The 25,679-nt window shown below is 46.2% G+C and overlaps 1 protein-coding gene across 2 annotated transcripts in view; it reads left to right on the top strand.

Moving 5' to 3' along the window:
- Positions 1-11,898, top strand: part of LANCL2 (LanC like glutathione S-transferase 2) — a 48,791-nt gene extending 36,893 nt beyond the window's left edge. For both annotated transcript variants that reach the window (XM_072760087.1, XM_026006694.2), the window contains exons 7-9: positions 6,558-6,734; positions 6,995-7,067; positions 9,247-11,898. In XM_072760087.1, the coding sequence (XP_072616188.1) occupies positions 6,558-6,734; positions 6,995-7,067; positions 9,247-9,350 (354 nt within the window). In that variant the 3' untranslated portion in view covers positions 9,351-11,898. The remainder of the gene's footprint in view (positions 1-6,557; positions 6,735-6,994; positions 7,068-9,246) is intronic.
- Positions 11,899-25,679: the final 13,781 nt, after the last annotated feature.

Below are 25,679 nucleotides of genomic sequence, written 5' to 3'. Positions count from 1 at the left end.
CATACAGTGTAGTGATTCCACAAACTTCTGTGTTATGCTGTGCTCCCAAATGTAGCCACCGTCTGTCACCATGCAAGGCTATCACAGTGTCATTGACTACATTCCTTACACTGTGTCTTTTATTCCCATGACTTACTCATTCCACAACTGGAAGCCGGTGCCGCCCACTCCCCTTCACCTATTTTGCCCATCTCCCAAAACCGTCAATTTGTTCTCTGTATTTACAGGTATGATTCTGCTTTTTGTTTGTTTATTCATTTTTCTTTTTTAGATAATACATATGGGGGAAATCTTAACGCTATTTGCCCCTTTCTCAGTCTGACTTATTTCATTTAGCATAATATCCACTTGCTCCCTCCATGTTTTCCCAAATAGCATGATCTCATCTTTTTTTTATGGCTGAGTAATATATATATATAAACACACACACCACATCTTATCCATTCATCTGTCAATGGAAATTTAAGTTGCTTCCATATCTCAGCTATTATAAATAATGCTGCAGTAAACAGAGGTGCATATATCTTTTTGAATTAGTGTTTATTTTTTCTTTGGGTCAATACCCAGTAGTGGAATTATTGGACCACATGCTTATCTCTATTTTTAAATTTTTGAGGAACCTCCATACTGTTTTCCACAGTGGCTGAACCAGTTTACGTTCCCATCAATCATGCACAAGGGTTTCTTTTTCTCCATATTCTCTCCAACACTTATGATTTCTTGTCTTTCTGAGTTTAGCCATTCTGACAGGTGTGAGATGATACTTCATTATAGTTTTGATTTGTATTTCCCTGGTGATTAGTGACGTTGAATGTCCTCTCATTGCCTGTTAGCCATCTGTAGGTCTTCTTTGCAAGAATGTCTTTTCAAGTCCTCTGCCCAGTAGTACCTAACAGTAACCACAATGAATGATTAGTGTCTTGGCAAAGTCTCTTTGTTTTGTAGAAATAGACAGAATTAATGAAGCAGAATTCATATTTCTACTTGGAAATAACAAAAGTTTCTGAATCAATTTTATTTTCCCTTTGTGACTAACCATAATAAATTATTTAGAAAAATTGTGGGGAATTACCACTCATGATTTAGGCTAATTTCTTAGAATTTTTCACCCCCCCCCCCACAACAGCAACACCTAAAGTATTCAAATATAAAAGGCATGAGCATTTAAGAAAATAACTCAGAAAGTTATGATATTCGGTCAGAGCAAAACACAGTGAAATAAACTCTTTGCAAATCAGAAGAACTTTATGATTCATCTTCTTAACAGCACCTCAGTTTTTAAATTAAGAGAATTCTGTTCAAATTGCTGCCTCCCTTTTTAGAGGCTTTAGAGTGATTGTTGTAATTTCAGCAACAGAGATAAATCTATAATATCATAAATATCCAACCATAATAGGAATGTACTGTTGACAAAAAAGGACCCTTTGATACTCAAAAAAGATTGCATAACTGATAAAAAGTAAAAACTTTTGTCAGACTCGTTTTTGTCTTTCACACTGAAGAGGATAAACAATACAAGGAGGCACCCTGCATGACTAATAGTCTTGCCTTCTGAGGGTCTCCCCCACCCCTACCCCTGAGCCAGTGGTAAGCAGATAATCAGGAGCCGGGGCTTCCAGTGGGTCCATCAGTGTAAGGAGGTCCATTTCTACTAGCCTGCTGACCAGCACTGCCATCTGTTTCCACCACTGCTAGTCACGCCGGGAGCAAACATAGCAGAGCTCTGCTATTAGCAATGCCACAGATGTCTCAGACCAGCTGCTGCCTGTCCAGCTTTGGCTCAGAATATCATTTGAACCTCTGTCCCTGCTCTGTTTACTCCAAAACAGAAAGTTCTCTCCTAGAAAGCATGGAACAAAGACATACTAAGACCAATAAAGCTCAGTTCTGTCCATTTACATCCAGATTCTCAAACATGAGGAAGGCAAGGAACACCAGAATCTCTGGGGGCAGAAGGCATCAATTTTAATTTGGAAAGGCATATATGGGGGATCCCTGGGTGGCTCAGTGGTTTGGTGCCTGCCTTCAGCCCAGGGCGTAATCCTGAGGCCCCGGGATCGAGTCCCACATCGGGCTCCCTACATGGAGCCTGCTTCCCCCTCTGCCTGTGTCTCTGCCTCTCTCTCTGTGTCTCTCATGAATGAATGAATAAAGTCTTTTAAAAAAATGAAAAGGCACATATGGCATAGTTTTACAATCAGAGGTGTGAGTGAAGTGTGAGATTCGTGTTTGACCAAGGCAGAGGGTGGTGCGGGCAGAGACAGGGCACGGTTGGTGGGTGGAGAGGTAGAAATGTAAAGCTAGAGAAACACAGCTCAAGGATCCATTTTCTCTCAAGTTATTGAGGTTTTTTATGTTTGTTTGTTTGTTTGAAGATTTTATTTATTCATGAGAGACACAGAAAGAGGCAGGGACACAGGCAGAGGGAGAAGCAGACTCCCTGCAAGGAGCCCGATGCGGGATTCAATCCCAGGACCCCAGGATCACGCCCTGAGCTCAAGGCAGACACTCAACCACTGAGCCATCCAGGCGTCCCAACTCTCAGGGTATTGTTAACTCAAATTACAAGCATCTGCATTCATTGAAGCTCTCTCAGAATTACAAAGTTGCTTACATTTTATGTAATAAGTTTCCAACAGTTTCTCTTGCTGGCATGTGAACTCATGAGTACTTCAAGAATCTTTATGAAAGCATAGGTTTTCAGGTATTTGGAAGAATGCTAATATCCTTCACAAAGAAAACTGCAAATTGAGTCTAGGTTCACTTAATTTGTTTTCCCTTCCTATAGCTAATCATTCGTGTAGTTAGGTGTACTCTACTTTGTATGAACATATATTATTTGTTAATTTAAAATTATATGGGATTTTAAATGATCCTTGAAAAAATGTCAAGGTTTTAATAATAGTCTATGCTATATTAGGACTTTTATCAATTGCAAATGATTTTCTAACAAGGTCCATTGCAGACCGTATGGCTGGAAGCTATTTTGCTGAGCAGTTCTTGATTATCTGACAGTAAACTACAGGTAATGATAACAAATTCTACCTTCTTCTAACTGCACACTATGGGCCCTCTGGCATTAGCAGGTTTTGTGGCTTCAGGCACTATAAACAAATGCTAACATTGGTCAAGTGAAAATTGTGTTTGGGAAGGTATTTACAAACCTACTTGCCCAGGAGAACCGTGTTGGTCAAACCACAGTGCTACTGATGTAATCTTTTGATTCTGTGCTAATGTCTGAAGCCACCATGCCTTCCCCACGCCTGTACCTACACGCCCAAGCTGAAAACCCCAGAGGAGAGCTGTATTAGAAATGCTCCCTGATGGTTAGCTGTTGACCGGATGTCAGAAAACGCTTTCATATAAACTGTGTTCCCAAAGCTCATTTGTAAGTTGATTATTTGAAGCATGGACTGTCTTTCTAGGAATGCATATCAGGATCAGCTGGAGAGATTCTTTCAAATTATGCTTTCTTCCCCTCTTCCTCCAGATTTGATGCCTTCCTAATAAGTTTAAGCATCACTTTTATATAAATCTACCACACTCTAACAATTTGTTTTCCAGTTGTTTCTCATTTTTTACTCTTACGAATAAGCTGCTGTGAACATTCTTGTACAGGTCTTTTTGTAGACGTGCATTTTCTTTTCTTTTGGGCCAAAATCTAGGAGTGGAATTGCTGGATCAGAGACTAACTGTAAGAAACTGCTTTTACTTTTTAAAGAGTAACAGTTGTTGTACCTTTTACATTCCATCCTCAATGTAAGAGAGTTCATATCTTTGGCAGCACTTGATACTGAAAGGCTTTTTAATTTTATTCTGGTGGATATTTCATTGTAGTTTTTAATGGGGAGCAATTTTGCTTCTGTTCATGGGTCATTTATATGTCTTCCTTTGTTGAACGTTTGTTCATTTCTTTTACCCATGTTTTATTCTTTTATCTTTTTATTATTAAGTTGTGAGGTATCTGTTTTGCATATATGTTTTGGCTAATTATAATCTTTATGGTATCTTCTGATGGGTAGAGTTCTTAATTCTGATAAAGTCTATGTTTTATAAAGTTTTTAATGGTAATTTCTTTCAGTATCTTGTCTAAGAAGCTGTTAACCTAAATAATAAAACAGCCAGTTATTTTACCAGCAAAACAGTCTTCTTCGAGAATAGCAGAGAAGTACATTTCGGGATAAACAAGCTATGACAAAACCATAGGCAAATCCAACAAACAAAGGAGACGAACCTTATTTTATGGAGAAGGAGGAAGGGGGGAGAGATTGTTTTGAATGTAAGTCCATTGGAAAAAAGTTCAGGGTCATGACAGTTTCTCATTGGCAGAGTTGCAGGGGTAGTCAAATCGACTAGTAGGAGATGCAGTGGGCCTTTTTCCCTATTGGAGCCTATAATCGGTAATTCTGTTCTGTTTCCTCTTCTCTTGGGGTCTATAATTGACAAGTCTTTCTGGAATTGACTAGAGTGGCGGGCTTTCCCCTCTAACCTCCCACCTCCATCTTAGTGAGATTTCCCTTTATATGTCACAAAATTTTACTCACCCCCAGCTTATACAGTTAATATTCTTCACACTGCATGGTTTTAGATTCAGAACTCTGAATCAGTTTTGTATATTCTATGTATATTTTATATATTAGGTTGGTATATGTGAGGTAAGAAGAGAGATTCTTTTTTTTTAATCAGGATATCTGATTGTTCCTACATTGTTTATTGAAAAGATTTTTATTTTCCCCCATTTGATTGATTTGATGTCATCAATACTCATAACAAGCCACTGAGATGAAGAACTAGTAGTATTCTCTTATAGTTGAGAACACTGAGATATAAGAGCTTGAGCGACTTGTCCAGGGCCAGGCCACATAGTTAAAAGGTGACAGAGCTGAGATTCAATCTCAGGCGCTCTGACCCCAGAGTCCCCATCTCAGTTGCTTTCATGAGTTAAGAGTGTTGCTTCCCACCCTGGTGAATAGATTCTGCATCAGGAATAGTGGGTAAAACGCAAATGTCTCTCTCTTTCCCCTTCTCCTGCTCTCTGCAGACACTGATTCACATAGTTCATCCCTTTTTCTTTCTTTTTTTGGCCACTACTAATCAGTCACAGGTAGATGAATCCTGTTTGTTACCCCCAAGGAGATCATCTCTGGTGACCTTTTTGCCTCAAATTCATTGTCCAAAACTGACTTACACTAGCATGGAATGAGGGAAGCAAGTGGAGATTACTGATAGATTCTGAAGGAAGGACTAGAGACACAGAATAAATGAAATGTGAAGAGAAAGAAAAGAAAATTTAAAAGGGAATTTGAGGAGGCGAAAGCCGCTTCCTCCTGCCAGGTAGTTGTCTTCACTGAGCTCATTTGTGTCTCTGCATGTAAAGCACTGAGTGGAGGCAGCGCCAGTGAGTCCTGCAGCCCAGCAAGTCTGCTCCAGGAACTGCAGGAGGCGTCGTGCAGGTTTCCCTGGGATGGATTATGACACAACTCCCAACCCAGAGAGTGCCAGGCCCTCAGGGTCTTACTGATAATGTGGCTGCCCCAGGATATGGAGGATTCTTGACCTAGGTGACAGGATATTGTGGAATCATCAATCCCTCAGTTGACTTCAGAAGTTGACCAGAAGCAGAGGTTTTAGCACTACAGGTTATATTGCTCTAGGAAGCACAGAATGGTTATTTGTGATGTAACATCTTAACCAAAGAGTTTCTGGTAGCTTTTGTTTTCATTTTTTTTTTTAAGATTTTATTTTTTTATTTGACATAGAAAGAGAGAACAAGAGCGCACAAGCAGGCAGAGCAGTAGGCAGAGGGAGAAGCAGATTCTCCCCTGGGCGGGGAGCCTGATGTGGGGCTTGACCCCAGGCCCCGGATCATGACCTGAGCCGAAGGCAGACGCTCAACTGACTGAGCCACCCAGGCACCCTTGTTTTAATTTTTTAACTGAATTTTAGAATTGCTCTTGCAAAACTTCGAACAAAGAGGACAAGGAGAAGAGATGGGCAGATTGTAAGGTGCTGTACTGTGGTGTTGCTGGTAGTTTTTGTTTTACCCCCAGAACTATTTTCAGGTTTCTTAATGTTGTATCATTTACTCACCAGAAAGGGAAACTATTTGCTAACTCATCACTGAAAACCTCCTTTTTTTTTTTTAAAGATTGTATTTTTGGGGGATCCCTGGGTGGCACAGCGGTTTAGCGCCTGCCTTTGGCCCAGGGCGCGATCCTGGAGACCCGGGATCGAGTCCCACGTTGGGCTCCCGGTGCATGGAGCCTGCTTCTCCCTCTGCCTGTGTCTCTGCCTCTCTCTCTCTCTCACTGTGTGCCTATCATAAATAAATAAAACAAAAAAAATTAAAAAAAAAAAAAGATTGTATTTTTTCATGAGACACAGAGAGAGGCAAAGACACAGGCAGAGGGAGAAGCAGGCTCCATGCAGGGACTCGATCCCGGGACTCGGGGATCACACCCTGAGCCAAAGGCAGATGCTCATCCACTGAGCCACCCAGGTGTCCCTGAAGTCCCTAAAAACCTTTTTTTAACACTGCTTTGCTTTTCATTCCCCAGGTCTTTAAGGAGGAGAAATACTTGAAAGATGCCATGGAGTGTAGCGATGTCATTTGGCAGCGAGGTTTGCTTCGGAAGGGCTATGGGATCTGCCACGGGACAGCTGGGAATGGCTACTCTTTCCTGTCCCTGTACCATCTCACGCAGGATAAAAAGTATCTCTACCGAGCTTGCAAAGTAAGGAGTCTTTATCCAGCCAACTTTTGAATACTCCAGAGCATGCACAAAATCCAAAAATACAGCTTCTCTCCTCTTAACCTGTTTTTCTCACCTCTGTGGTCTCCCCTGTGTCTCTTGGCACAGCCATACCCCTGGCCTGTCTTTGCAATGTTGATCCCTCTCTGGTCCTCAGGAATCTTCTTCCTTGGGTTCTTGGTGAATTCGTTGTTGCCTCTTCACCAAGTGAAATCTCTGCTCTTAAATATGTTTCTCCTTAGTTTGCAGAGTGGTGTCTAGAATATGGAGCACACGGGTGCCGCATTCCTGACAGACCCTATTCTCTCTTTGAAGGTAAGAGTGAGCAGAAAACACCAGGTTTAACTCTCTGCCTGAGTGAATTTGGTCCTTCTATGTCTCTCGGCACCGGGTCGATTACGTCTGCTCTTACTTGAGTAATAACTCCACAACTGTAAAGTAACTGTGAACGAGGTAGTTTATTGCTGAAACTTGTATTGAGTCTCTCTGCCTTACCTATATTGTGCACCTGTTAGTGCCCTTCAAATATTTCTAAATCTTTTCATGGAGGATGCGTGCTCCACCCCACCAAAAGAAAACAAAGGTCATTTCAGCATGGACCACTTTAGGGTGTCATGAGTCATTGTCTATTTCTAATAGGTTCTAATAAGTCAGTGGTTTTCAGATTTCTTAAGCTACTAAAACCTTTTCTTCAAACAAAAAGTTATAGGGAACTTCGGGAACAACCAAAATACAGGAAAACAGCTAGTGACACACACAAAATATGAATGAATTGCAAAATCATTAAGGGAAGAAGCCAGACACAACAGGCTGTGTATCATGGGGTTCCATTCGAAGGACATTCTGAAACAGGCCAAACTAATCCATGCTGGGGATGGCGGTGGAGGTAGGCTACAGAGGAACACACAGGAACTTCTGGGGGGAGGTGATGGAAATATTCCCTATCTCTTGAGAGGAGTTTGTTTTGCACAAGTGTATGTATTTGTCAAAACTCAGAGGAGTCCCCTGGAAGACTTGTGTGTCTCGTTGCATGTAAATTTTACATCAAAAGAAAAAGTATAGGGCAGCCCGAGTGGCTCAGCAGTTTAGTGCCGCCTTCAGCCCAGCGCATGATCCTGGAGACCCAGGATCGAGTCCCACATTGGGCTCCCTGCATGGAGCCCGTTTCTCTCTCTGCCTGTGTCTCTGCCTTCTCTCTCTGTGTCTCTCATGAATAAATTAAGTCTTAAAAAAATTTTTTTCAAGGGTTTTTTTAAAAAAAGAAAAGAAAAAGTATAAACAAAAATCCAGTAAGGGAAGAATTGTTCTGATTGAAAAGGGAGATGAGAGGCCTGCAGGCTGGAGCCAGCTCACAGGCTTCCTCGCCCACCCTCCTGTAGGTCAGTTTAAAGCCCGATCTTAATGCAGACTGCAGTGACCTGGGATGGGGATTTTGATGAAAACAAAGTTAAAAAAAAAAAAAAAACAAAGTTCATTTTCTTTTTTTTTTTTTTTAAAGATTTTATTTATTTGAGAAAGAATGAGCACATGAGCAGGAGGAGGGGCAGAGACAAGCAGAGTCCCCACTGAACACAGCTCAACACAGGGCTTGATCCCTGGACTCTGAGACCATGACCTGAGCTGAAGTCAGATGCTTAACCTATTGAGCCACCCAGGCGCCCCAAAAAACAAAGTTTATTTTAAAGTAGCATTTGCGCGCATGCGCGCGTGTGTGTGTGTGTGTGAATAATGGAATACTATTCAACCATAAAAAGAATGAAATCTTAACATTTGTAACAACATAGATGGAGCTAAGTGAATTCTGCTGAAGCAGAGTAAGTCAGTCAGAGAAAGACACCGTGTGATTTCACTCCTATGTGGAATTTAAGAAACAGAAAAAAACAAAGGGAAAAAAGAAAAACCAAGAAACAGACTCTTAACTATAGAGAACACACTGCTGGTCACCAGAGGGAGGGGCAGGAGTGGGGGAAACAGGTGCTGGGGATGAAGGGTCCACTTGACAAGTGCTGAGTAATGTATGAAGTGTCGCATCACTGAATTGTACCTGGAGCTAACGGTGTATGTTAACTATACTGGAATGAAAACTCAAACTTTCTCAAAAATTAAAGTAGCATTCCTAAAATCTAAAGAAGATATAAAATGCAGCCTCTTGTGTGGACTAAGAATAAAGCTTTGAGAAAGGAAGGTTTCTTGTTGAAATAGGGATAGCAGCACCCATAACTATTTAGGGAGCCATTCTGTTAGGAGATTAAAGCCCAGATTTTTTTAAAAAAATAAGACAGGGAAGAAAATTTACTGTTATCTGCTGGGTGCTAATATCAGAATTTCTTCGTTCCATTTTCTGTTTATTTTTTTTTTATGAAGTCATTCGTAAAGTCCTCAGTGCCTTTTCCATCAGCGTCACAGCCCCTGGTACAGGAAATGATTAAAGGTCAGTGTGTTTCCGACCATCCCTGTGTGCCCTTTAGTAAGAGGATCCACATTTACGTTGCAGGCATGGCCGGTGCCATTCACTTTCTCTCCGACATCCTGGCACCAGAGACCTCACGGTTCCCGGCCTTTGAACTTGCTCCTCCGCAGAGGGACAGAAAGATATAAAGTGACTCTCCTAAGACACCTGTTCGGACCAGAAGCCAGATTGCTCAGTGCCTGACACAGAACCAACTGTGAATCCTGAAGAAGGAAAAAAGGAGAAGCACACACCTTCCCGGGCCCCTGTGTTGCAGAGACCCTCGTGTTCGAGCATGGACGACAGAAACCATCCCATCAACGTTTTGTAGCAGTGTCCCCCTCACTGGTGTAAAATACGAATTCTTCACACCCAGCCTTCCGCAGCATTTGCATGTTTCTTGGTGTTTGTTGTCTGTAGGTGTAAGTTGTTCCAAACAGAAAGCCCTGCTCTTGCCGTGAGCCCTGAGCTGGCCGTACGCGAGAGCACGGCAGCAACCCCTTCTCTGTACATAATACCTAAAGTGAGGTGTCTTGTGTATTGGCAGGGACTAGTCAGATGGTGTCTCTCTTACCTGTCAGAAAGCTTCTCGAAGGTGATGTCCTGGTGATAACTTTGTCAGCGCTCCTGTGAGTACCGTTCAGACAAGCACGAGGCAGAGACCGTTCCAAAAGCTGAAAAGAAACAGAACAGATAAGAGGGCTTTTGCTGGAATGGCTGGGGGTGCGGGTTGAGCCGTTGCACAGCGTAGTTGAACGCTCCCACTTTGTGTCTTGTGTTCACCCTCAGTGTTTTTAAGAGACCACCGGCCATGCAGGGCAGCTCTCCCGGGGCTCCCTGTCCTCAGCACAAGTGTCGGGCCCCTGTGTGGGGCTCCCGGGGCTCCTTCGGTCCCAGCGAAGGCAGTGGGCTTGGTGGCAGAGAACGTTCAAGGGAAGCCCTTTCGTGGCCACATTGTAAGTCAAGCAGCAGTGACGAAGCATTGGAATTCTACGTTTGGTTTATGGTATTAAAATGGACGGCACCTCAATTTTATCAACATCGTAACTTATTATAAGTTCAGTGGATGCAGCTCCAGATGGCAATAAGCAGATAGTCAACTGTTCCCATGTCCCTACAATTAAACTTAGTGCAAAGTTTCCTGAGTTATCACACTATAAATTTGGGAGGAATACAGTCGTTTTTTTTGGTCTACTTTTGGGTGATTGAAATCTCACGTTTGTTGAAACCTATTAAGCCAAAACGGGATTAGTCTGCATTTATACATAGGGAAAACGTGAACCCAGAAAGTTGTGGGTCTGACATGTTTTATGTAAAAAGATGGACATTAATTTGGGTAAGCACACCCTCATGGGGATTTCACTTTTTAGAAAATTTTGTCATCACGATACGAGTGGCCTAGGACTTTCCATGTACTTTTCCTCTTGGGAGCTAAGGCATGGGTCCTAGGAGCCTAGACAGGCTTCTCTGGCAGCGTGGTCCCTGTCTAGGAGGGACGGTCTAATCATGTGTCAGCCCTAGTTAGTTTCCACTCCTTTCATAAAGGAGCAAGAAAATCGATGTAAAAGACAAATCTCCTCACGTGTATGCAGTCCATAGGCTGCTGCTGAGCCCTGTCTGTGGGGCTGGCACCCTAACATGTGACCTTCCATCTCTAAATGATGCCTCACGGATCCCTTCATTGCAGACACTGGGGTTTTTGTTTTTGTTTTTTTATTTTTTAAGGATTTTATTTATTCATGAGAGACCCACAAAGAAAGAGGCAGAGACGCGGGCTCCCTGCAGGGAGCCCGATGCGGGACCCATTCCTGGGCTCCCGGGATCACGCCCTGGGCAAAGGCAGCCGCTCAACCACTGGGCCCCCAGGCAGCCCCCAGACACTGTTCCTAAGATGCTTGCCTTCTCTCAAGGTAGGCTGATGGCTTCCAGAGCATAAACGCTCATGGTCACCTGTTAGCCAGCCCCGGGGCCTGCTCCTGTGCTTCTCGGGCAGCCCACCCCCGTCGTCCTGAATGCGTTGAGGGGGGCTGTCAGGCAGGAGTGCTCACCTGACCCCACGGCCCAGCCAAACAGCACTGCTCCCTCCCTCTGCACCCTCCTCACCCAAACCACGCACACGCCAGCCCACCTCCAAGGCCTTGCCTGCCTCGGGGCTGCAGCTGAGAGCTTTGCCCCGACCTCATTCCTTCCGTAGGGGAAGCTGGTGGGACTACACGGGGGTGCGCCCGGACACGTCCCGTACAGCCTGCCCCACCCGGAGCGCCGAAGCCCTGATCCTGGACACGTGTCTCCAGACCGGAAACAGCAGGTGACCCACTTCCCTGAGCCTCTCACCACGTATGACAAGTAAGCGTTCGGCTTCCTTCTGACGAATGTACCAAGGCCGCTTCCTAGCGCCTGCCCCGTGGCTGTGGCAGGACAGGCCCAGCGTCTGTCCCCGAGGGCAGGGCAGAAAACGGCAGCCCCTTCAAGGAGCAGACGGCTAGGCTCACGGTTCTAAGTGTTTGGAATTCAGATCTCGAAACCTCTCACAGTGATCCCTTGACTTGTCTGTGACCTCCAAAATGTGTCTTAATTTAAAAAATAAATGTATGCACAATCCCATTCTAAAATTTGAAAGAAAAAAAAAAGGCCGATGGCCACAAAAAAGTGTGTGGGGTTCTTTGGTCTTGTTAGTAAAGAGTTTTGCGATGATGACTTGCGGGCTCCTCGTTTGTTCTCACCTCTGTGCGCATGTGAGTGAGGTTGGTTCAGGGGCATCCGTCACGGTTGCGAAGATTTCATTCTCCACTTAAACACAGGGCAGCTGCCGTCCTTACGACGTCCTGATCGTTCAGTGGAACCGTAACTGAAGGTCTCTGCCCGTGCGGCCCCTGTGAACCCCAAGGCTCCCTGAAAGCTGGACAGTGATGGTAAGAGCAGCACAGGCTCAGCTGGTGCAGAGTATGGGCCTTCTGGTGACATGTGGCGACCACGCTAAGGGAGGTGGCATGCAGCGCTGTGGGAAGGCGGACAGCCTGGCCCAGGGTTAGCGCTGGGATGGAGGACAGACCCAGACAGTCTCGCCAGTGGTCCTACTCCGACTTGCACCCACTACCCCTCCCCTAGGTGCCCCCCGCCCCCCAAAAGTAAGAATTGAAACCTGGGCGAGCCCTTGGGCAGCAGCACATGACGAGGACAGGAGCAGCAGGGCCCCTTTCTCTGTCCTGTCCTCAGCTCCGGTCTCCTGCCCTCCACCTCCAGGCCGGGGGTGTGGGGGGACTCCGTGTAACTGTACTGCTGTTAGCATCTATTTCTTCATTTGCCGAATTCACAAAAGCAGTGATCCGACCTGAGTCAGGTTCCCTAAACGTTTTGACAGACGGCCCTTCCTCCATCCCCGGCTCTGCTGCAGCTTGGAGGGGCCCTTTCATGGGCCTCAAGTCCAGCCTGCAGCTGGGTTGTCGTGGGGATGGGGCCACAGTAGTTTGGGGGAGCCATGAGCCCACTGGATTGCGTGTGACGGTTTATACGCATCTGCCTGTGAATATTTACCTGGAGAGAGGGTTCCTAGTTTCTTCAGAGCTTCGACGTGGTCTTGGACTCCAAAGGGTGAGAACTCAGGTTCTGGAGTAAAGCATGTCCGCAAGCTGGGCTTCGAAACAGGGACGCTGTGGAAGATTGGCCCGGCAAGGGCGTCGGACAACCCCAATCACAGTGGAAGATGCCACCCGCAGGTCTCAATTTTTCCATAGCACGTTGACTTAAGGAGAGCAGATGTCAATATTCAAAATCACTGTCCCCTCCTGATGCCTGTCAGCCTGCTAGTCATCTGGCCCATGGCCCTGGAAGTCAGTGTCGCATCATTGCCCTTCCCGATCAGAGCAAGGTTGCAGGCTCCTTTGAGGCCCCGTTTCACCAAGACCGACTCCCCCGAGTCAGGTCACTGGAAGCAGCAGTGATCCCAGAGGGCTGGGGATCTGTACACAAACGCTACTTGGAGATGGGAGGCTTGAATCCTTGGTTCAGCACAGGTTGGTTGCACGCCTACAGGGTGCCAGGCATTGTGCCAGGTGCTGAGAGTGACCTGACGGACGCTCGTGGGCACAGTCCTCTGAGTTCACAGTCCTGCTTGCTGAACACCTGTCGGGAGTGAGTAGCCTTGAGCGGTCAGATGCACAGAAGGCCCCCCCTTTGCGGGACACCACAGAGCTCCTCCGAATGGTGGGGCGGGGGCAGTAAGCCTCCCGGGTGAAGCTTCCAGGTAAGTGCCCACCCAGCCTCGCAGTGTGACGCCCTCTGGCGTGAAGAAGAGGCCGAGCCCCACCATCAAGGGGCTTAGGTAGTGGAGGTTACGAACCTGAACGCCTGTGTTTACCTCGGATTCAATCACTTGTGTGAACTCAGACAGTTTCCTGAGCCTCAAGGTTGTTTCTTGTGTTTTTTTCCCCAGGAAATGAGGACAATAATCAGGAGAGCTTCATTTGGTTGGTGGGAGGGTTAAAATGAGCTAAGTTGAGAACGTGGCCACATGTAAGTGCTGGGGGGGCGGGGGAGGAAGCTGTAGTAGCTTTACGTGAGGAAACAGGCTCACTCCCCGAAGTAGTGGAATGAAACCCAGGTCTGTGCAGCTCCAGAATCCCGCGCTTCATGACAATGCAGTATCACTGCTGCCCCTGGCAGCCTGGCGCTTCCGGCCACCTATGCGCGCGCGCGTGTGTGTGTGTGTGTGTGTGTGTGTGTGTGTGTGTGCGCGTGCAGTGCACACCTCCCTGCCCCAAGGTCTTCCAAGGGGAGGAGGTACCATAGGAGCAAGGAGTAACCAAGCCACAATCTCAGGCCTACAAAAAAACCTCTGAGAGTTGAGAGGGGTTGGGTCTTCCACTTCTCTGGCCTATTCTTTAGTGACCCACGGAGATCTTTCCGTTCTGCCCCCGGTCGGCCGAGGTGGCCTTCACAGGATCATCCACCAGAGCAGTGCCCATCACATGTCAATGGGGAGTTCACACCAGCCTTTAAAGTATTGCCCATAAGAGAATAAAACGTGTCCTGAGCAATGCCATCACACGTCATAACCAAATAAATACTCCCCACAGTCCCCAGAGGGGATAGGCTGGCCTTTCAAACCATTTCTTCACAGAGGAAGTTCTCAAATTCTGTATCAGCCGTGGGGAACAGGGAGGGGGGAGGCAGAGAAGGAACAGGCCTGCTTTCCCGGCCCCAAGGAGGCCTGAGTCTCACCAGGGGCAGGAGGGAGGTCCACACTCCCTCTTGGCACCTGGGCTAAATGTTCTGAGACCTTGCGTGCCTGAGAGATGTCCTTATTCTGCTCTGACACTGAAATCACACATTATTTATAGAATTCTGGACAGGAAATCACTTTCCTGCTGAAATTTCAAGGCATTGCTGCACTGTCTTCTAGTTTCCAGCGTTGCCTCTGAGAATGTCGTAGCCACTGTGATCCTGTTTTCTTTATGCGTGATCTTGTGTTTTGTACGTAATCATTTTGCAAGGTGCAGATTTTGTCTTTTCTCTGTCACAATAATGAGCAGGTCCTGGGCTCTTGGTAGGTCCCTGCAGCCTGGAAACATGTGTCTTTCAATTCTAGGAACTTTTCTTATTTCTTAATGTTTTTTCCCCCTCTGATGTTCTTATCTTCTTCTTGAACACCTGTTATTTGAGTTTTAAACCTCCTATGATGGTCTCTAGCTTTTTTTTTTTTTTTCCCTTTCACACCCCCTTGTCCTTTGCTTTACTTTCCAAGAGATTTCAACTCTATTTTCCACTCCTTCCATTGAGTATTTCCTTTCTTCATGTCCAGGAGTTTCCTTGTACTTAAGGTACCTTATATATGTACTGTCTTCTTATTTCTCTGAGGATGTTAACTTATTCAATAGTAATTTTTTTTAAGATTTTATTCATTTATTCATGAAAAACACAGGGAGAGAGAGACGCAGGCAGAGGGAGAAGCAGGCTCCATGCAGGGAGCCCCATGTAGGACTCCATCTGGGGTCTCCAGGATCACGCCCTGGGCTGAAGGCAGATGTCCAACCGCTGAGCCACCCAGGCATCCCAACAAATAGTCATTAAGAGCTTATTCAACCCCAGACACGCTACTCTCGGCACTTGGAATCCATCAGTGAACAAAACAAAGATGCCTACCTTGCAGAGTTTGAGGTTTAGCACAGAGAGATGAACAATGAATACAAATAAGCAAATTGTCTCATGTTAAGGTAATAATACGGAAAAAAGATAAAGCAGAATAATTGGGATTGACAGTGGTAGAGAGAAGATGTTACTATTTTAAACAGGATGATAGGGGATCCCTGGGTGGTGCAGCAGTTTGGCGCCTGCCTTTGGCCCAGGGTGCGATCCTGGAGACCCAGGATGAAATCCCACATCGGGCTCCCGGTGCATGGAGCCTGCTTCTCCCTCTGCCTGTGTCTCTGCCCCTCTCTCTCTCTCTCTGTGTGACTATCATAAATAAATACAAATTAAAAAAAAAAAAACAGGATGATCAGAGTAAGACTAGACAGTGTGACATTTGAGCCAAGACATGAAGCAAGTGAAGAAGTCGGCCAGATGAATGGTGGGAGGGCACGCAGACAGACTTCCCTGTGCAAAGGCCCTCAGGTGGGAGCATGCGGCCCATGTTCATGGAAACACAAGAAGGCCTGGCTGCAAGAGTGAGGAGGAAGGTGAGAGAGGACAGGAGGGCTGGGCCAGGAAGGCCGTTCCTGGGAGTACGGCTCTCACTCCAGGCGAGGCAGAGGGCCACTGTGGAGTTTTGAGCGAAGGAAGGACATTATCTGGTCTGTGCTTTAAAGGGGTCATTCGGGAGGCTGCAGGGTAGCTGCAGGGAAATCAGCAGCCAATCCAAGGAAGAAATGGTGGCGGTGGCTCCCCCCGCCACCCCTGTCATGGTGGGGAGCAGTGGAGTTGGTAAGAAGTGGCCAGAATCCCCTGCAGCAAGGCTCGGTAGAGCTCCCTGTATCCCCTCTAATCAGCGGCAGAGTAGAAAGAGCAGACAAAGACAGCTCGGAGGTGAGGTGATCACGGTGAGCAACCTGAAGCAGAGGTGGGGCGTGGCCAGAAGCCCAGGGGTGGAGGAGGCCAGGCAGGAAGAGGAGGGCGGGCTCCATCTTAAGCGTATTGAGCTAGAGGTGACAAACTTGGAAAGTCTGGAGTTCAGCGAGAAATCCAGGGTGGAGCTGTCCCTTTGGAGTCAGGTCAGTGTTACCCGAAAGCCACAGGGCTGGATGAGCTCCCCCAGGAAGGGAGGATAGAGACCGGGGAAGAGGATAAGAGGCCAAAGAGCTTGGGCCACACCAGCAGTAAGTTGGGAGAAGAGAAAGAACCAGCCAAAGACGGTGAGAAGCAGCAGTCACTGGGATAGGGAGCGTGTTTCCCGGAAGCGGTGAGGAAAACGGATGTGCGTGCAGGAAAAGGGCAACTGAGCCACGTGCTTCTGGTAAGAGAAGGGCTAAGAATTGATCATAGTCATAACTCGTTAGTTAGAGGTCACTGGTGAATTTGTCAGCGGTGTAGACAGTACTTTGAAGAAGTTTTATTGTAGGGGCGCCTGGGTGGCTCAGTCGGTCAAGCGTCTGCCTTCAGCTCAGGTCATGATCTTAGGGTCCTGGGGTCGAGCCCCGTGTGGGGCTCCCTGCTCAGCGGGGTGCCTGCTTCTCCCTCTCCCCCCTGCTTGGGCTCATTCTCTCTCTCTCTCTCTCTCTCTCTCATAAATAAATAAAATTAAGATAAAGAAGTTTTGTTGTAAAAGAAAGAAATGGGGCCATAGTTGGTGAGAGAAATAAGATCAAGAAAAAACTTTTAAGTTCAGAAAAATAATAGCATGTTTGTAAGTGGATGAGTGTGAACAATTGAGTAGATTTTTTTTTTAAGTGCCCCTGGACAGACCGGGGGCAGCACTGGAGTGATGTCCTTAGGAGGTGGACGAGGTGGGAGCCAGTGCCTGAGCGCAGGTAAGCTGTGGACAGGAGCTTGGCCCCCGGGAGCACAGGTGCTGGTGCATGGGTGGCAGGTGGTGGCAGCTGTGGAAGTCCTCTTCCGACTTCTTCAGTCTTCTCAGCGAAGTAGGGAATGAGGCAGCATCTGCCGAGGGGACGATAGAGGAGGCAGTAGTGTTGGGATGGGACGAGGGAAGAGAAAGGGGACATTCCCCAGGGGAGCGGCACAGGCATCAGTGGCTCCCAAACAGCCACGTGCTCAGAAATCACGAGGTGACCGACGGGTTAACACACAGATCGCTGGGCTAGTGCCTGATTCACTAGGTCTGAGTGGAGTCCGAGAATTTGCTGACAAGCCCCAGGGCGACACCAGTGCTGCTGACTGAGGCACCCCACACTTCAGGAAATACACTGCTGATCGTCCCCGTCCCTCGGTGCAGAGTCAGGATGCCTGTGAGGACGCCAGGACGGTGTCACCCCCACCCCCACCCCAGGGCCACAGGCTCGTGAGCCCCGGTCCGTGGCCTGGGAGTTTTTCTCCTGCCGCATTCAGCCTGCCTTTTAGTTTAGTTGAGCTGAGTTGCTTTTTTCTATTGGTTGGCTTTCGTTTTTACCTTTCAAATTTTAGGGTCCTCTGATTATATGCAGCAGAGAGCTGCCCAGAGTTGCTTGCTGGGAGATTTTTGATGGCTGATTCCGCTTCTTTACTGATACTTTTCTTGCTTCTTCAGGAAGGCCTGGATTGCTATATGCTTCCCTCTTAGGACTGTTTTTGCTACATTTTGGACTATTGTGTTTTCATTTTCATTTGTTTCCATGTATTTTTTTTTTAAGATTTTATTTATTTATTCATGAGAGACACACAGAGAGAGAGGGAGACACAGAGGGAGAAGCAGGCTCCCTGCAGGGAGCCCGACATGGGACTCCATCCTGGGACTGCGGGATCACGCCCTGGGCCGAAGGTGGCGCTAAACCGCTGAGCCACCCAGGCATCCCTGTTTCCATGTTTTTTTTTTTTTTTTTTAAATCTCTTCTTTATTTCCTGGCTAATGCATTCATTCTTTAGTATGATGTTATTTTAACCTCCATGTATTTGTGGTCTTTCCAGATTTATTCTTTTCATTGACCTCAAGTTTCATAGTGTTGTGGTCTGAAAATACGCATGGTATGATCTCAGTCTTTTTGTACCGGTTAAGACCTGACCTGTGACCAGCATGTGATCTATCCTGGAGAATGTTCCATGTGCACTCTGCTGCTTTAGGATGAAATGCTCTGAATATATCTGTTAAGTCCATCTGGGCCAGCGTGTCATTCAAAGCTCTCATTTCCTTGTTGATTTTCTTTTCTTTTCTTTTTTTTCCCTGACATCCAACAGTTTTTTAGTGAGACGACTTGGCTTGGGGAGAGGGTACTGGGATGGACAAGAAGCTCTCATCTCAGGGGATTTTCTTGGAAATCGGGCATTCCTCCAAGCAGATTTCGAGGAAACACTATCATGGATGAAATCCCCAGAGGGTGGTGCTGTGACTGCCAAGCAGCAGAAATAGGCGGGTTGCTTAGGCACAGCTGGGCCCCTGGGACAGCAGGGCTTTGACATCAGGCTCAGTATTAATGGTTGGAAAGCAGCGGCTGTATCCGTTCACAGGCAACATTGTTGTGCCATATCCTAGACCAAGTGAACTTGAGGGGTCATGAGCACAGTGGTGTTTTCACTGGGGGCGGAGAGAGGTGAAGAGGGTGTGTGTGCACTCTGTTCACCTCACACTTCTCAAAAAGTGTAAAGGCGGGCTCCAACTACCACCTGTGTGGGGTGGGATGTACTCGAGGGAATTCAAGATCTCCTCCTTCCTGGCATTCCTGATGTTGGAACTGGTTGCCTGGGAAGCCAAGTTTGACCAGGCCCTGGGTCCAGGCCCTGCTTTCCTTCATCTGGCGCCACATTCTCAGTGAGCAGCACCTTGCCCCACAGGGAACCCAGGCTCACTGGAGCAGAGAGAAGGCTTACACAGAGCAAGAGGCCACAGCCGCAAGGACAGTGGCCCCCGGTGGCACACATGCAGGCTGTGGGACAAGAGTGTGGACTTTTGTCCTTGTTGGTTTTCTGCCTTGATCATCTTCCCATGCTGCGATTGGAGTGTTCAAACCCCCTATTATTACTGTATTATTATCAATGAGTTTCTCTATGTTTGTTATTAACTGACTTATATATTTTGGTGCTCCCAAGTTGGGGGCATAAATATTTACAAGTGTTAGATCTTCTGGATGGCTAGACCCCTTTACTATGATATAGTGCCCTTCTTCACCCCTTGTTATAAAATCTAGTTTGGTTTAAAATCTAGTTTGCCTGATAATAGGTATGGCTACTCTGGCTTTCTTTTGATGCCCACTAGCATGATAAATGTTTCTCCATTCACTCACTTTCAATCTGCAGGTGTCTTTAGGTCTAAAATGACCCTCTCATAAGCAGCATATAGATGGATCTTGTTTTTCTACCCATTCTGACACCCTATGCCTTTTGTTTTTTTGTTTTTTTTTTTTTTTGAAGTTGTCCCCATTTTTTTTTAATTAATTTTTATTGGTGTTCAATTTACCAACATACAAAAAAACACCCAGTGCTCATCCCGTCAAGTGTCCACCTCAGTGCCCATCACCCATTCCCCTCCAACACCCGCCCTCCTCCCCCTCCACCACCCCTAGTTCGTTTCCCCGAGTTAGGAGTCTTTATGTTCTGTCTCCCTTCCTGATATTTCCCAACATTTCTTCTCCCTTCCTTTATATTCCCTTTCACTATTATTCATATTCCCCAAATGAATGAGAACATACACTGTTTGTCCTTCTCCGATTGACTTATTTCACTCAGCATAATACCCTCCAGTTCCATCCACGTTGAAGCAAATGGTGGGTATTTGTCGTTTCTAATTGCTGAGTAATATTCCATTGTATACATAGACCACATCTTCTTTATCCATCATCTTTCGATGGACACCGAGGCTCCTTCCACAGTTTGGCTATTGTGGCCATTGCTGATAGAAACATCGGGGTGCAGGTGTCCCGACGTTTCATTGCATCTGAATCTTTGGGGTAAATCCCCAACAGTGCAATTGCTGGGTCGTACCCTATGCCTTTTGATTGGAACATTTAGTCCATTTACAGTAGGAGCGATTATTGATAGATATGATATGAATTTAGTGCCATTGTACTATCTGTAAAGTCATTGTTTCTGAAGATTTTCTGTTTCTTTCTTTCTATCACTTTTGATCTTTCAAAGAGTCCACTTTAATTATTCTTGTAGGTCTGGTTTAGTGGTAGGTCATGAACTCCTTAATTTTTGTTTGTGTGGGAAACTCTCTTTATTCTGAACAACAGCCTTGCTGGATAGAGAATTCTTGGCTGCTATTTTCCCCTTCAGCACGTTGAATATATCACGCCATTTTCTTCTGGCCTGCCAAGTTTCTGTGGATAGATCTGCTGCTAACTTAATTTGTCTTTCCTTGTAAGTTAGGGATTTCTTTTCCCTTGCTGTTTTTAGGATTTTTTTTCTTATCTTTGTATTTTTGCAAATTTTACTGTGATGTGTCTTAGTGTTGGCCTGCTTTTGTTGATTTTGATGGGAGTTCTCTGTGCTTCCTGGATTGGATGTCTAGGTCCTTCCCCAGATTAGGAAGTTTTCAGATATAATTTGCTCAAATAAACCTTTCCCCGCCCTTTTCCCTCTCTTCTTCAGGGACTTCTATGATACCAATATTATTATGCTTTATGGTGTAACTGAGTTTCCTAAGCCTACACTTGTGATCCAATATTTTTCTTTTCCTCTTCTTTTCACCTTCATTATTTTCCAGAATTTTATCTTCTATATCACTTACACACTCCTCTGCTTTTTCCATCCCATGGTCATTTCATCCAGTCAATTTTGCATCTCAGTTATAGCATTTTTTAAAATTTCAACCTGACTAGTTTTTAGGTCTTTTGTCTCTATGGTAAGAGATTCCCTGGTGTCCTCTATGCTTTTCTCAAGCCCAGCTAGAATCCTTACGATTTTTGTTTTAAAGTCTGGATAAGGCATATTTACTTGTATTTGTTTCAGTTAGATCCCTGGCCATGACCTCTTGTTCTTTCTTTGGGATGAACTCTTCCATCTTAGCATTTTGTGTAAGTCTGCTTCTCTGGGTTAGGAAAGCCTGTTATGTTTCCTGCATCTGGAAGTTATATTAAAAGAGGTCATACGCTGTCTAGGGCCTTCAGGAAGTCTTTCTAGTATATGCTGTGTGTACTTTGCTGTGTTTTGACTGCTCTTTCCCTCAGGTTAGTCCTCTGCAGAGTTTCTCCTTGCCTGCAGTGGGGAGTGTTTGGACCTTGTCCAGTGTGTGCCAAGTTTTAACTAGGTGTGCTCTGGTCTGCTTGTTAAAAGAAGCCAGGGCCTATTTCCAATAGAGCTGAAGCTTTGCAGCAGTCTATACTTGGTAGACTTTTTCTTTTTGAAGACATATTTATTTATCTTGGAGAGAGAGAAAGAGAGAGAGAGAGAGAGCAGGTGGTGGGCAAGAGAGAGAGAGGGGGAGAGAGATTTTTAAGCAGATGCCCTGCTGAGCATAGAGCCTGATGAAGGGCTTGATCTCAAAACTCTGAGATCATGTCTTGAACTGAAATCAAGAGTCAGATGCTTAAACAACTGAGCCACCTGGTCACCCCTATGATCAGTAGACATGGTGTATGTAGGGTGTTTGTGCTGGGGGGACCACTCCTGCTCTAGCTCTCAGCCACACGTGCCCTAGTACCAAAGCTCCTGCAGAGTTTAGGGGGCATGGCTTGGTGTAAGAGGCTCAAGCCTCCACTCTGGGTGCTGTGCTTCTCACTGAAGTCTGTCTGCTGATGGGCAGGGGAGAAGAATGGTGCCAGCCTGCTCCCTTGTCCCTGGAGGGAGGAGTTTGCACCCTGCACCATGCAGGAAGCCCTCACAGAAGAGCAAGCAATCTCTGCTCATGTGTCCTAGGCATCCCTCAGATCCCTGCCTTCACCCCATCTCTATCTGGGCCACATGCCTGCCTGGCAGTGCACTGCACTTGTGTCTTATCTCAGGTATACAGGCTGAGTTTCAAAACTCCAAATTTTAGGGATCCAGGGCAGCATGGACTTGTGGTGATCCTCTGTGGGGGAGGGGTCTCACCATACTGGGGCTGGTGCCAGTTTATCCCAGAAGGGTAGTCATACCAATACACAGGAGGTTGGAGCTTAGAGTAAAGTATAGCAAAACTCAGGCGTCCAGGCTAGCTGCCCTCAGCAGGTGGCTCTGCCCCTGTGCTAATGAATGGCACCCACCACTCTCATCTCTTGAGAGGCAGTGCCACACCTCCAAATGCACTCCAAGAAGGGAACTATCCTTCCAGTGTGACCCAGGGGATCCAGAGACCATGCTGTCTGCTCCCAGGCTTCTGCCCTCTTTCTCCGTAGGAACACCACTGCACGTGTCGGGCTCCACCCTGGCCATGGCGAGACTTCTAAAGCTTCAGTCTTTGAGCTCCACTGGTGGTAAAAATGCATGATAGTCAACCCCTCGTTTTCCCAGTCAAGGGTTTTGGGGAATTATTTTTCTTGTGCAATCCCCTGTGCACTGTGCTTGCTATCTCGGTCTCTTTCTCTCCTCTCTAAGTAATCAGGGCTCTCTCCCCACTACAGCATCCATGATCCTTTTCTTCCCCAAATCGTTAGTCTCCTTACCTCCTGTTTTCCACAATGTGGCCTCTTTTCTCACTCTAGTTGTGCAGTTCTCTCAGTCCTCAGATTGATTTCTTGGGTGTTCAGAATGATCTGATACTTATCCAGCTGTGTTTGAGGGACAAAGCACGCATAGGGTCTCCCTACTACTGTGCCATCTTAACCCCATCAACTCCAAAACTACTGAGTTATGACAAGAGACTGAAACAGATGGAAATTCTGGTCCATGTGGTACGATCTCATTATCCTCTCAGTCGGGGAACTGCTGGGTTCAGTTTCTGGGGCTCCTCAATCCCTGCTAAGATGACCCTACCTCCTGCCAGCAGGTGACAGAAGGAAGTAGGGACAGTGAGCTGGGTGGCTATCTTCATCAGATAGTCCGACCTTCAATTAGATCCAGTGTCCTCTGGGCCAAAGACAGAACTTTTTTTCAGAAAAGAAGGGTCTGGGCAGCCAGGTGGCTCGGTGGTTTAGCGCCCTCTTCAGCCCAGGGCCTGATCCTGGAGACCCAGGATGGAGTCCCACTTCAGGCTCCCTGCATAGAGCCCGCTTCTCCCTCTGCCTGTGTCTCTGCCTCTCTCTCTGTGTCTCTCATAAATAAGTAAATAAATAAAATCTTTTTAAAAAAAAGAAAGAAAAGAAGAAAAGAAAAGAAGCTTCCAACTTTGTGCTAGGGTTGGGGAGGAGGCTGTGATGCCACTGGGTAGATGGAGGAGGCATCTAGAGAACTGACTGGGGTCAAAACCAACTAGACTCAACCTCCTCACTGCCATCCAGAGGGCCTGGAGCTGTCAGTCCCAAAGCCTTGAGTGGGGTCTGGGTAACTGGCCCGGTGGCTCTTGCTCTCCTTGCTGGGGGCTCTGGGCTCACTTTGCCCCTCCTTCCTCCCATTGGCCTTCCTCTGCTCAGTCTTTAATCATTCATCCATTTGCTTTTCGGCTTCCCCAAATGTGTGGCTGCTTCTTCCCCTCTTGATCTCATGCTCTTTGTGAAAATACACTGGGGGTGGAGAGAGGGCATGGCTGCTTTCCAGGAGACTTTGGGAGAGAGCCCAAGTGTGCCCCTCAACCCTGCAGCTTCACTTTCCTGAGATTCCCTGGCTGGCTTGAGGGGCCAGGAATGGCCCAGTGGTTTTGATCCCTCAATAGTTTTTGTCTCCATAATTTTCCTGGGACTCTTTCTAAAATATACTAAGCACTGCCCAGCGACCACAATCATCACAAATTGAGCAGAATTTAAACATCCCTCTACTTAATTGTCAGCATCACTGTCTTGTGTTCAAACAGGGACTAGTGAAGGATGGGTGCTGTTTCCTACCCTGCATGCCCCAGGCCACTCTGGTTTCAATTGTCTTGCTAACATCTTAGTTTTGTGATTTTGTCCCATATTTTTGTCAAACGGGAAAATTCATAAATGAAGAATGTCAAGTGTTTACAAAACACCAGAGTTTCTCAATCGTTTTACCATCACAAATATTAGCCATTTCTGAAAGAAGAGACCCTGAAGGTCAACAAGAACAGAAGCTGGGTGGGTAGGGCAGGTGGGAAGAGAAAGGAAATGGGAGCTGCAATGGGCCTGCAGGACAGCTGCAAAGCAAGCCACCCTCCTTCCGCACTCAACCTCCCCCCGCTTTGAAAACTAGTCAACCATACACAGGATGCTGACACCTGAAATTCCTGCATTCCACACCAAGAGAGAAGCTGTAACATTAAGGCGCCTTGGGGAGATGGAGGTACATTTTATTCAGCAGCTCATCAACATTTACAGGCACTGAGATAGGAATAGTCTCTAATGTCAGAGTCTGGGTTCTAGTCTTGACTTTGCCGCATTCAGTATTTCCTTATGGGGTTGTTAGGGGGCAATTAAATAACCTGAGCAGAGCAGCTGACACAGTAAAAATGTTTGCAAAATCAATGTCACCTTTACAGCTGAATTAGGGGTGATTCTCTAAGGAAAGAAGTTTGTAATAATGGAACGGGTTGCCTCTGCTACCCCAGAAGTAAGCCAGGTAGCTTTTATCATTCTTTTTCCATTCCAGCCCCATTTCCTTGCTTCTGGTAATCACGAGATCTTTCTTCAGGGCGCTCTTGCTCCTCCCCCTAGATGCTGCAGCTTCAGCACACACATATCCCACATATGGCTAGCTCTTCCAAAGAGATGTAGTATTTAATTTTAAACTAGCCCATTCTGAGTCATTGGTAATGTTCCCAATGGCCCAATCAAGGAGTATAGCAATAGGGATTCTTCACATCCTTTCTCCTAGGCTCTCACACATTTAATGGGTTTAATCACTTGAGTGCATTTTATTTCTAATGTATAGTAATAATATCGATCATGTATTGAGCCAGACACTGTGTGAAGCACTTGATAAGCATCATTGCATTCAATTACCCCATTCAGGCCTTACAAAAGTCTGTGTGGAGGCTTCTGAGCCACATTTTACTAGCTATGAGGCAGCTTAGGATCAGGAGAGCAGCTCAGTGTTCAACCAGACCCAAATTTATGGGAGTAGCATCAGACATTTCAAGGTCAAGGATGAAAATGGAACTAATTTCCATTCTTGCTGAGGGGTGAGGGCAGTGAAGGAAGAGAACCCGTTAATATGAGCAGTACAGAGACAGCACAATAGCTAAAGCCTAGTGGACAGACAGTAATGGAATGGAATTACGGTCTTTCAACCACTCTTAAAGCAATTTAAGTAATGCCATTTTCCCAAACCACTCTTTCTGATAATCTCTAGTTTCAGTTGCTTACTCGGGCCAAGCGTCCAAAACATCATCAAAGCTCTAGACCAGAGCACATAATTTAGTAAATATA

The sequence above is a fragment of the Vulpes vulpes genome, chromosome 5 (assembly GCF_048418805.1).
Source record: "Vulpes vulpes isolate BD-2025 chromosome 5, VulVul3, whole genome shotgun sequence".
Taxonomy (NCBI): domain Eukaryota; kingdom Metazoa; phylum Chordata; class Mammalia; order Carnivora; family Canidae; genus Vulpes; species Vulpes vulpes.
Note: the sequence above shows the minus strand (reverse complement) of the source record. Positions and strands in the feature narration are given on the sequence as shown.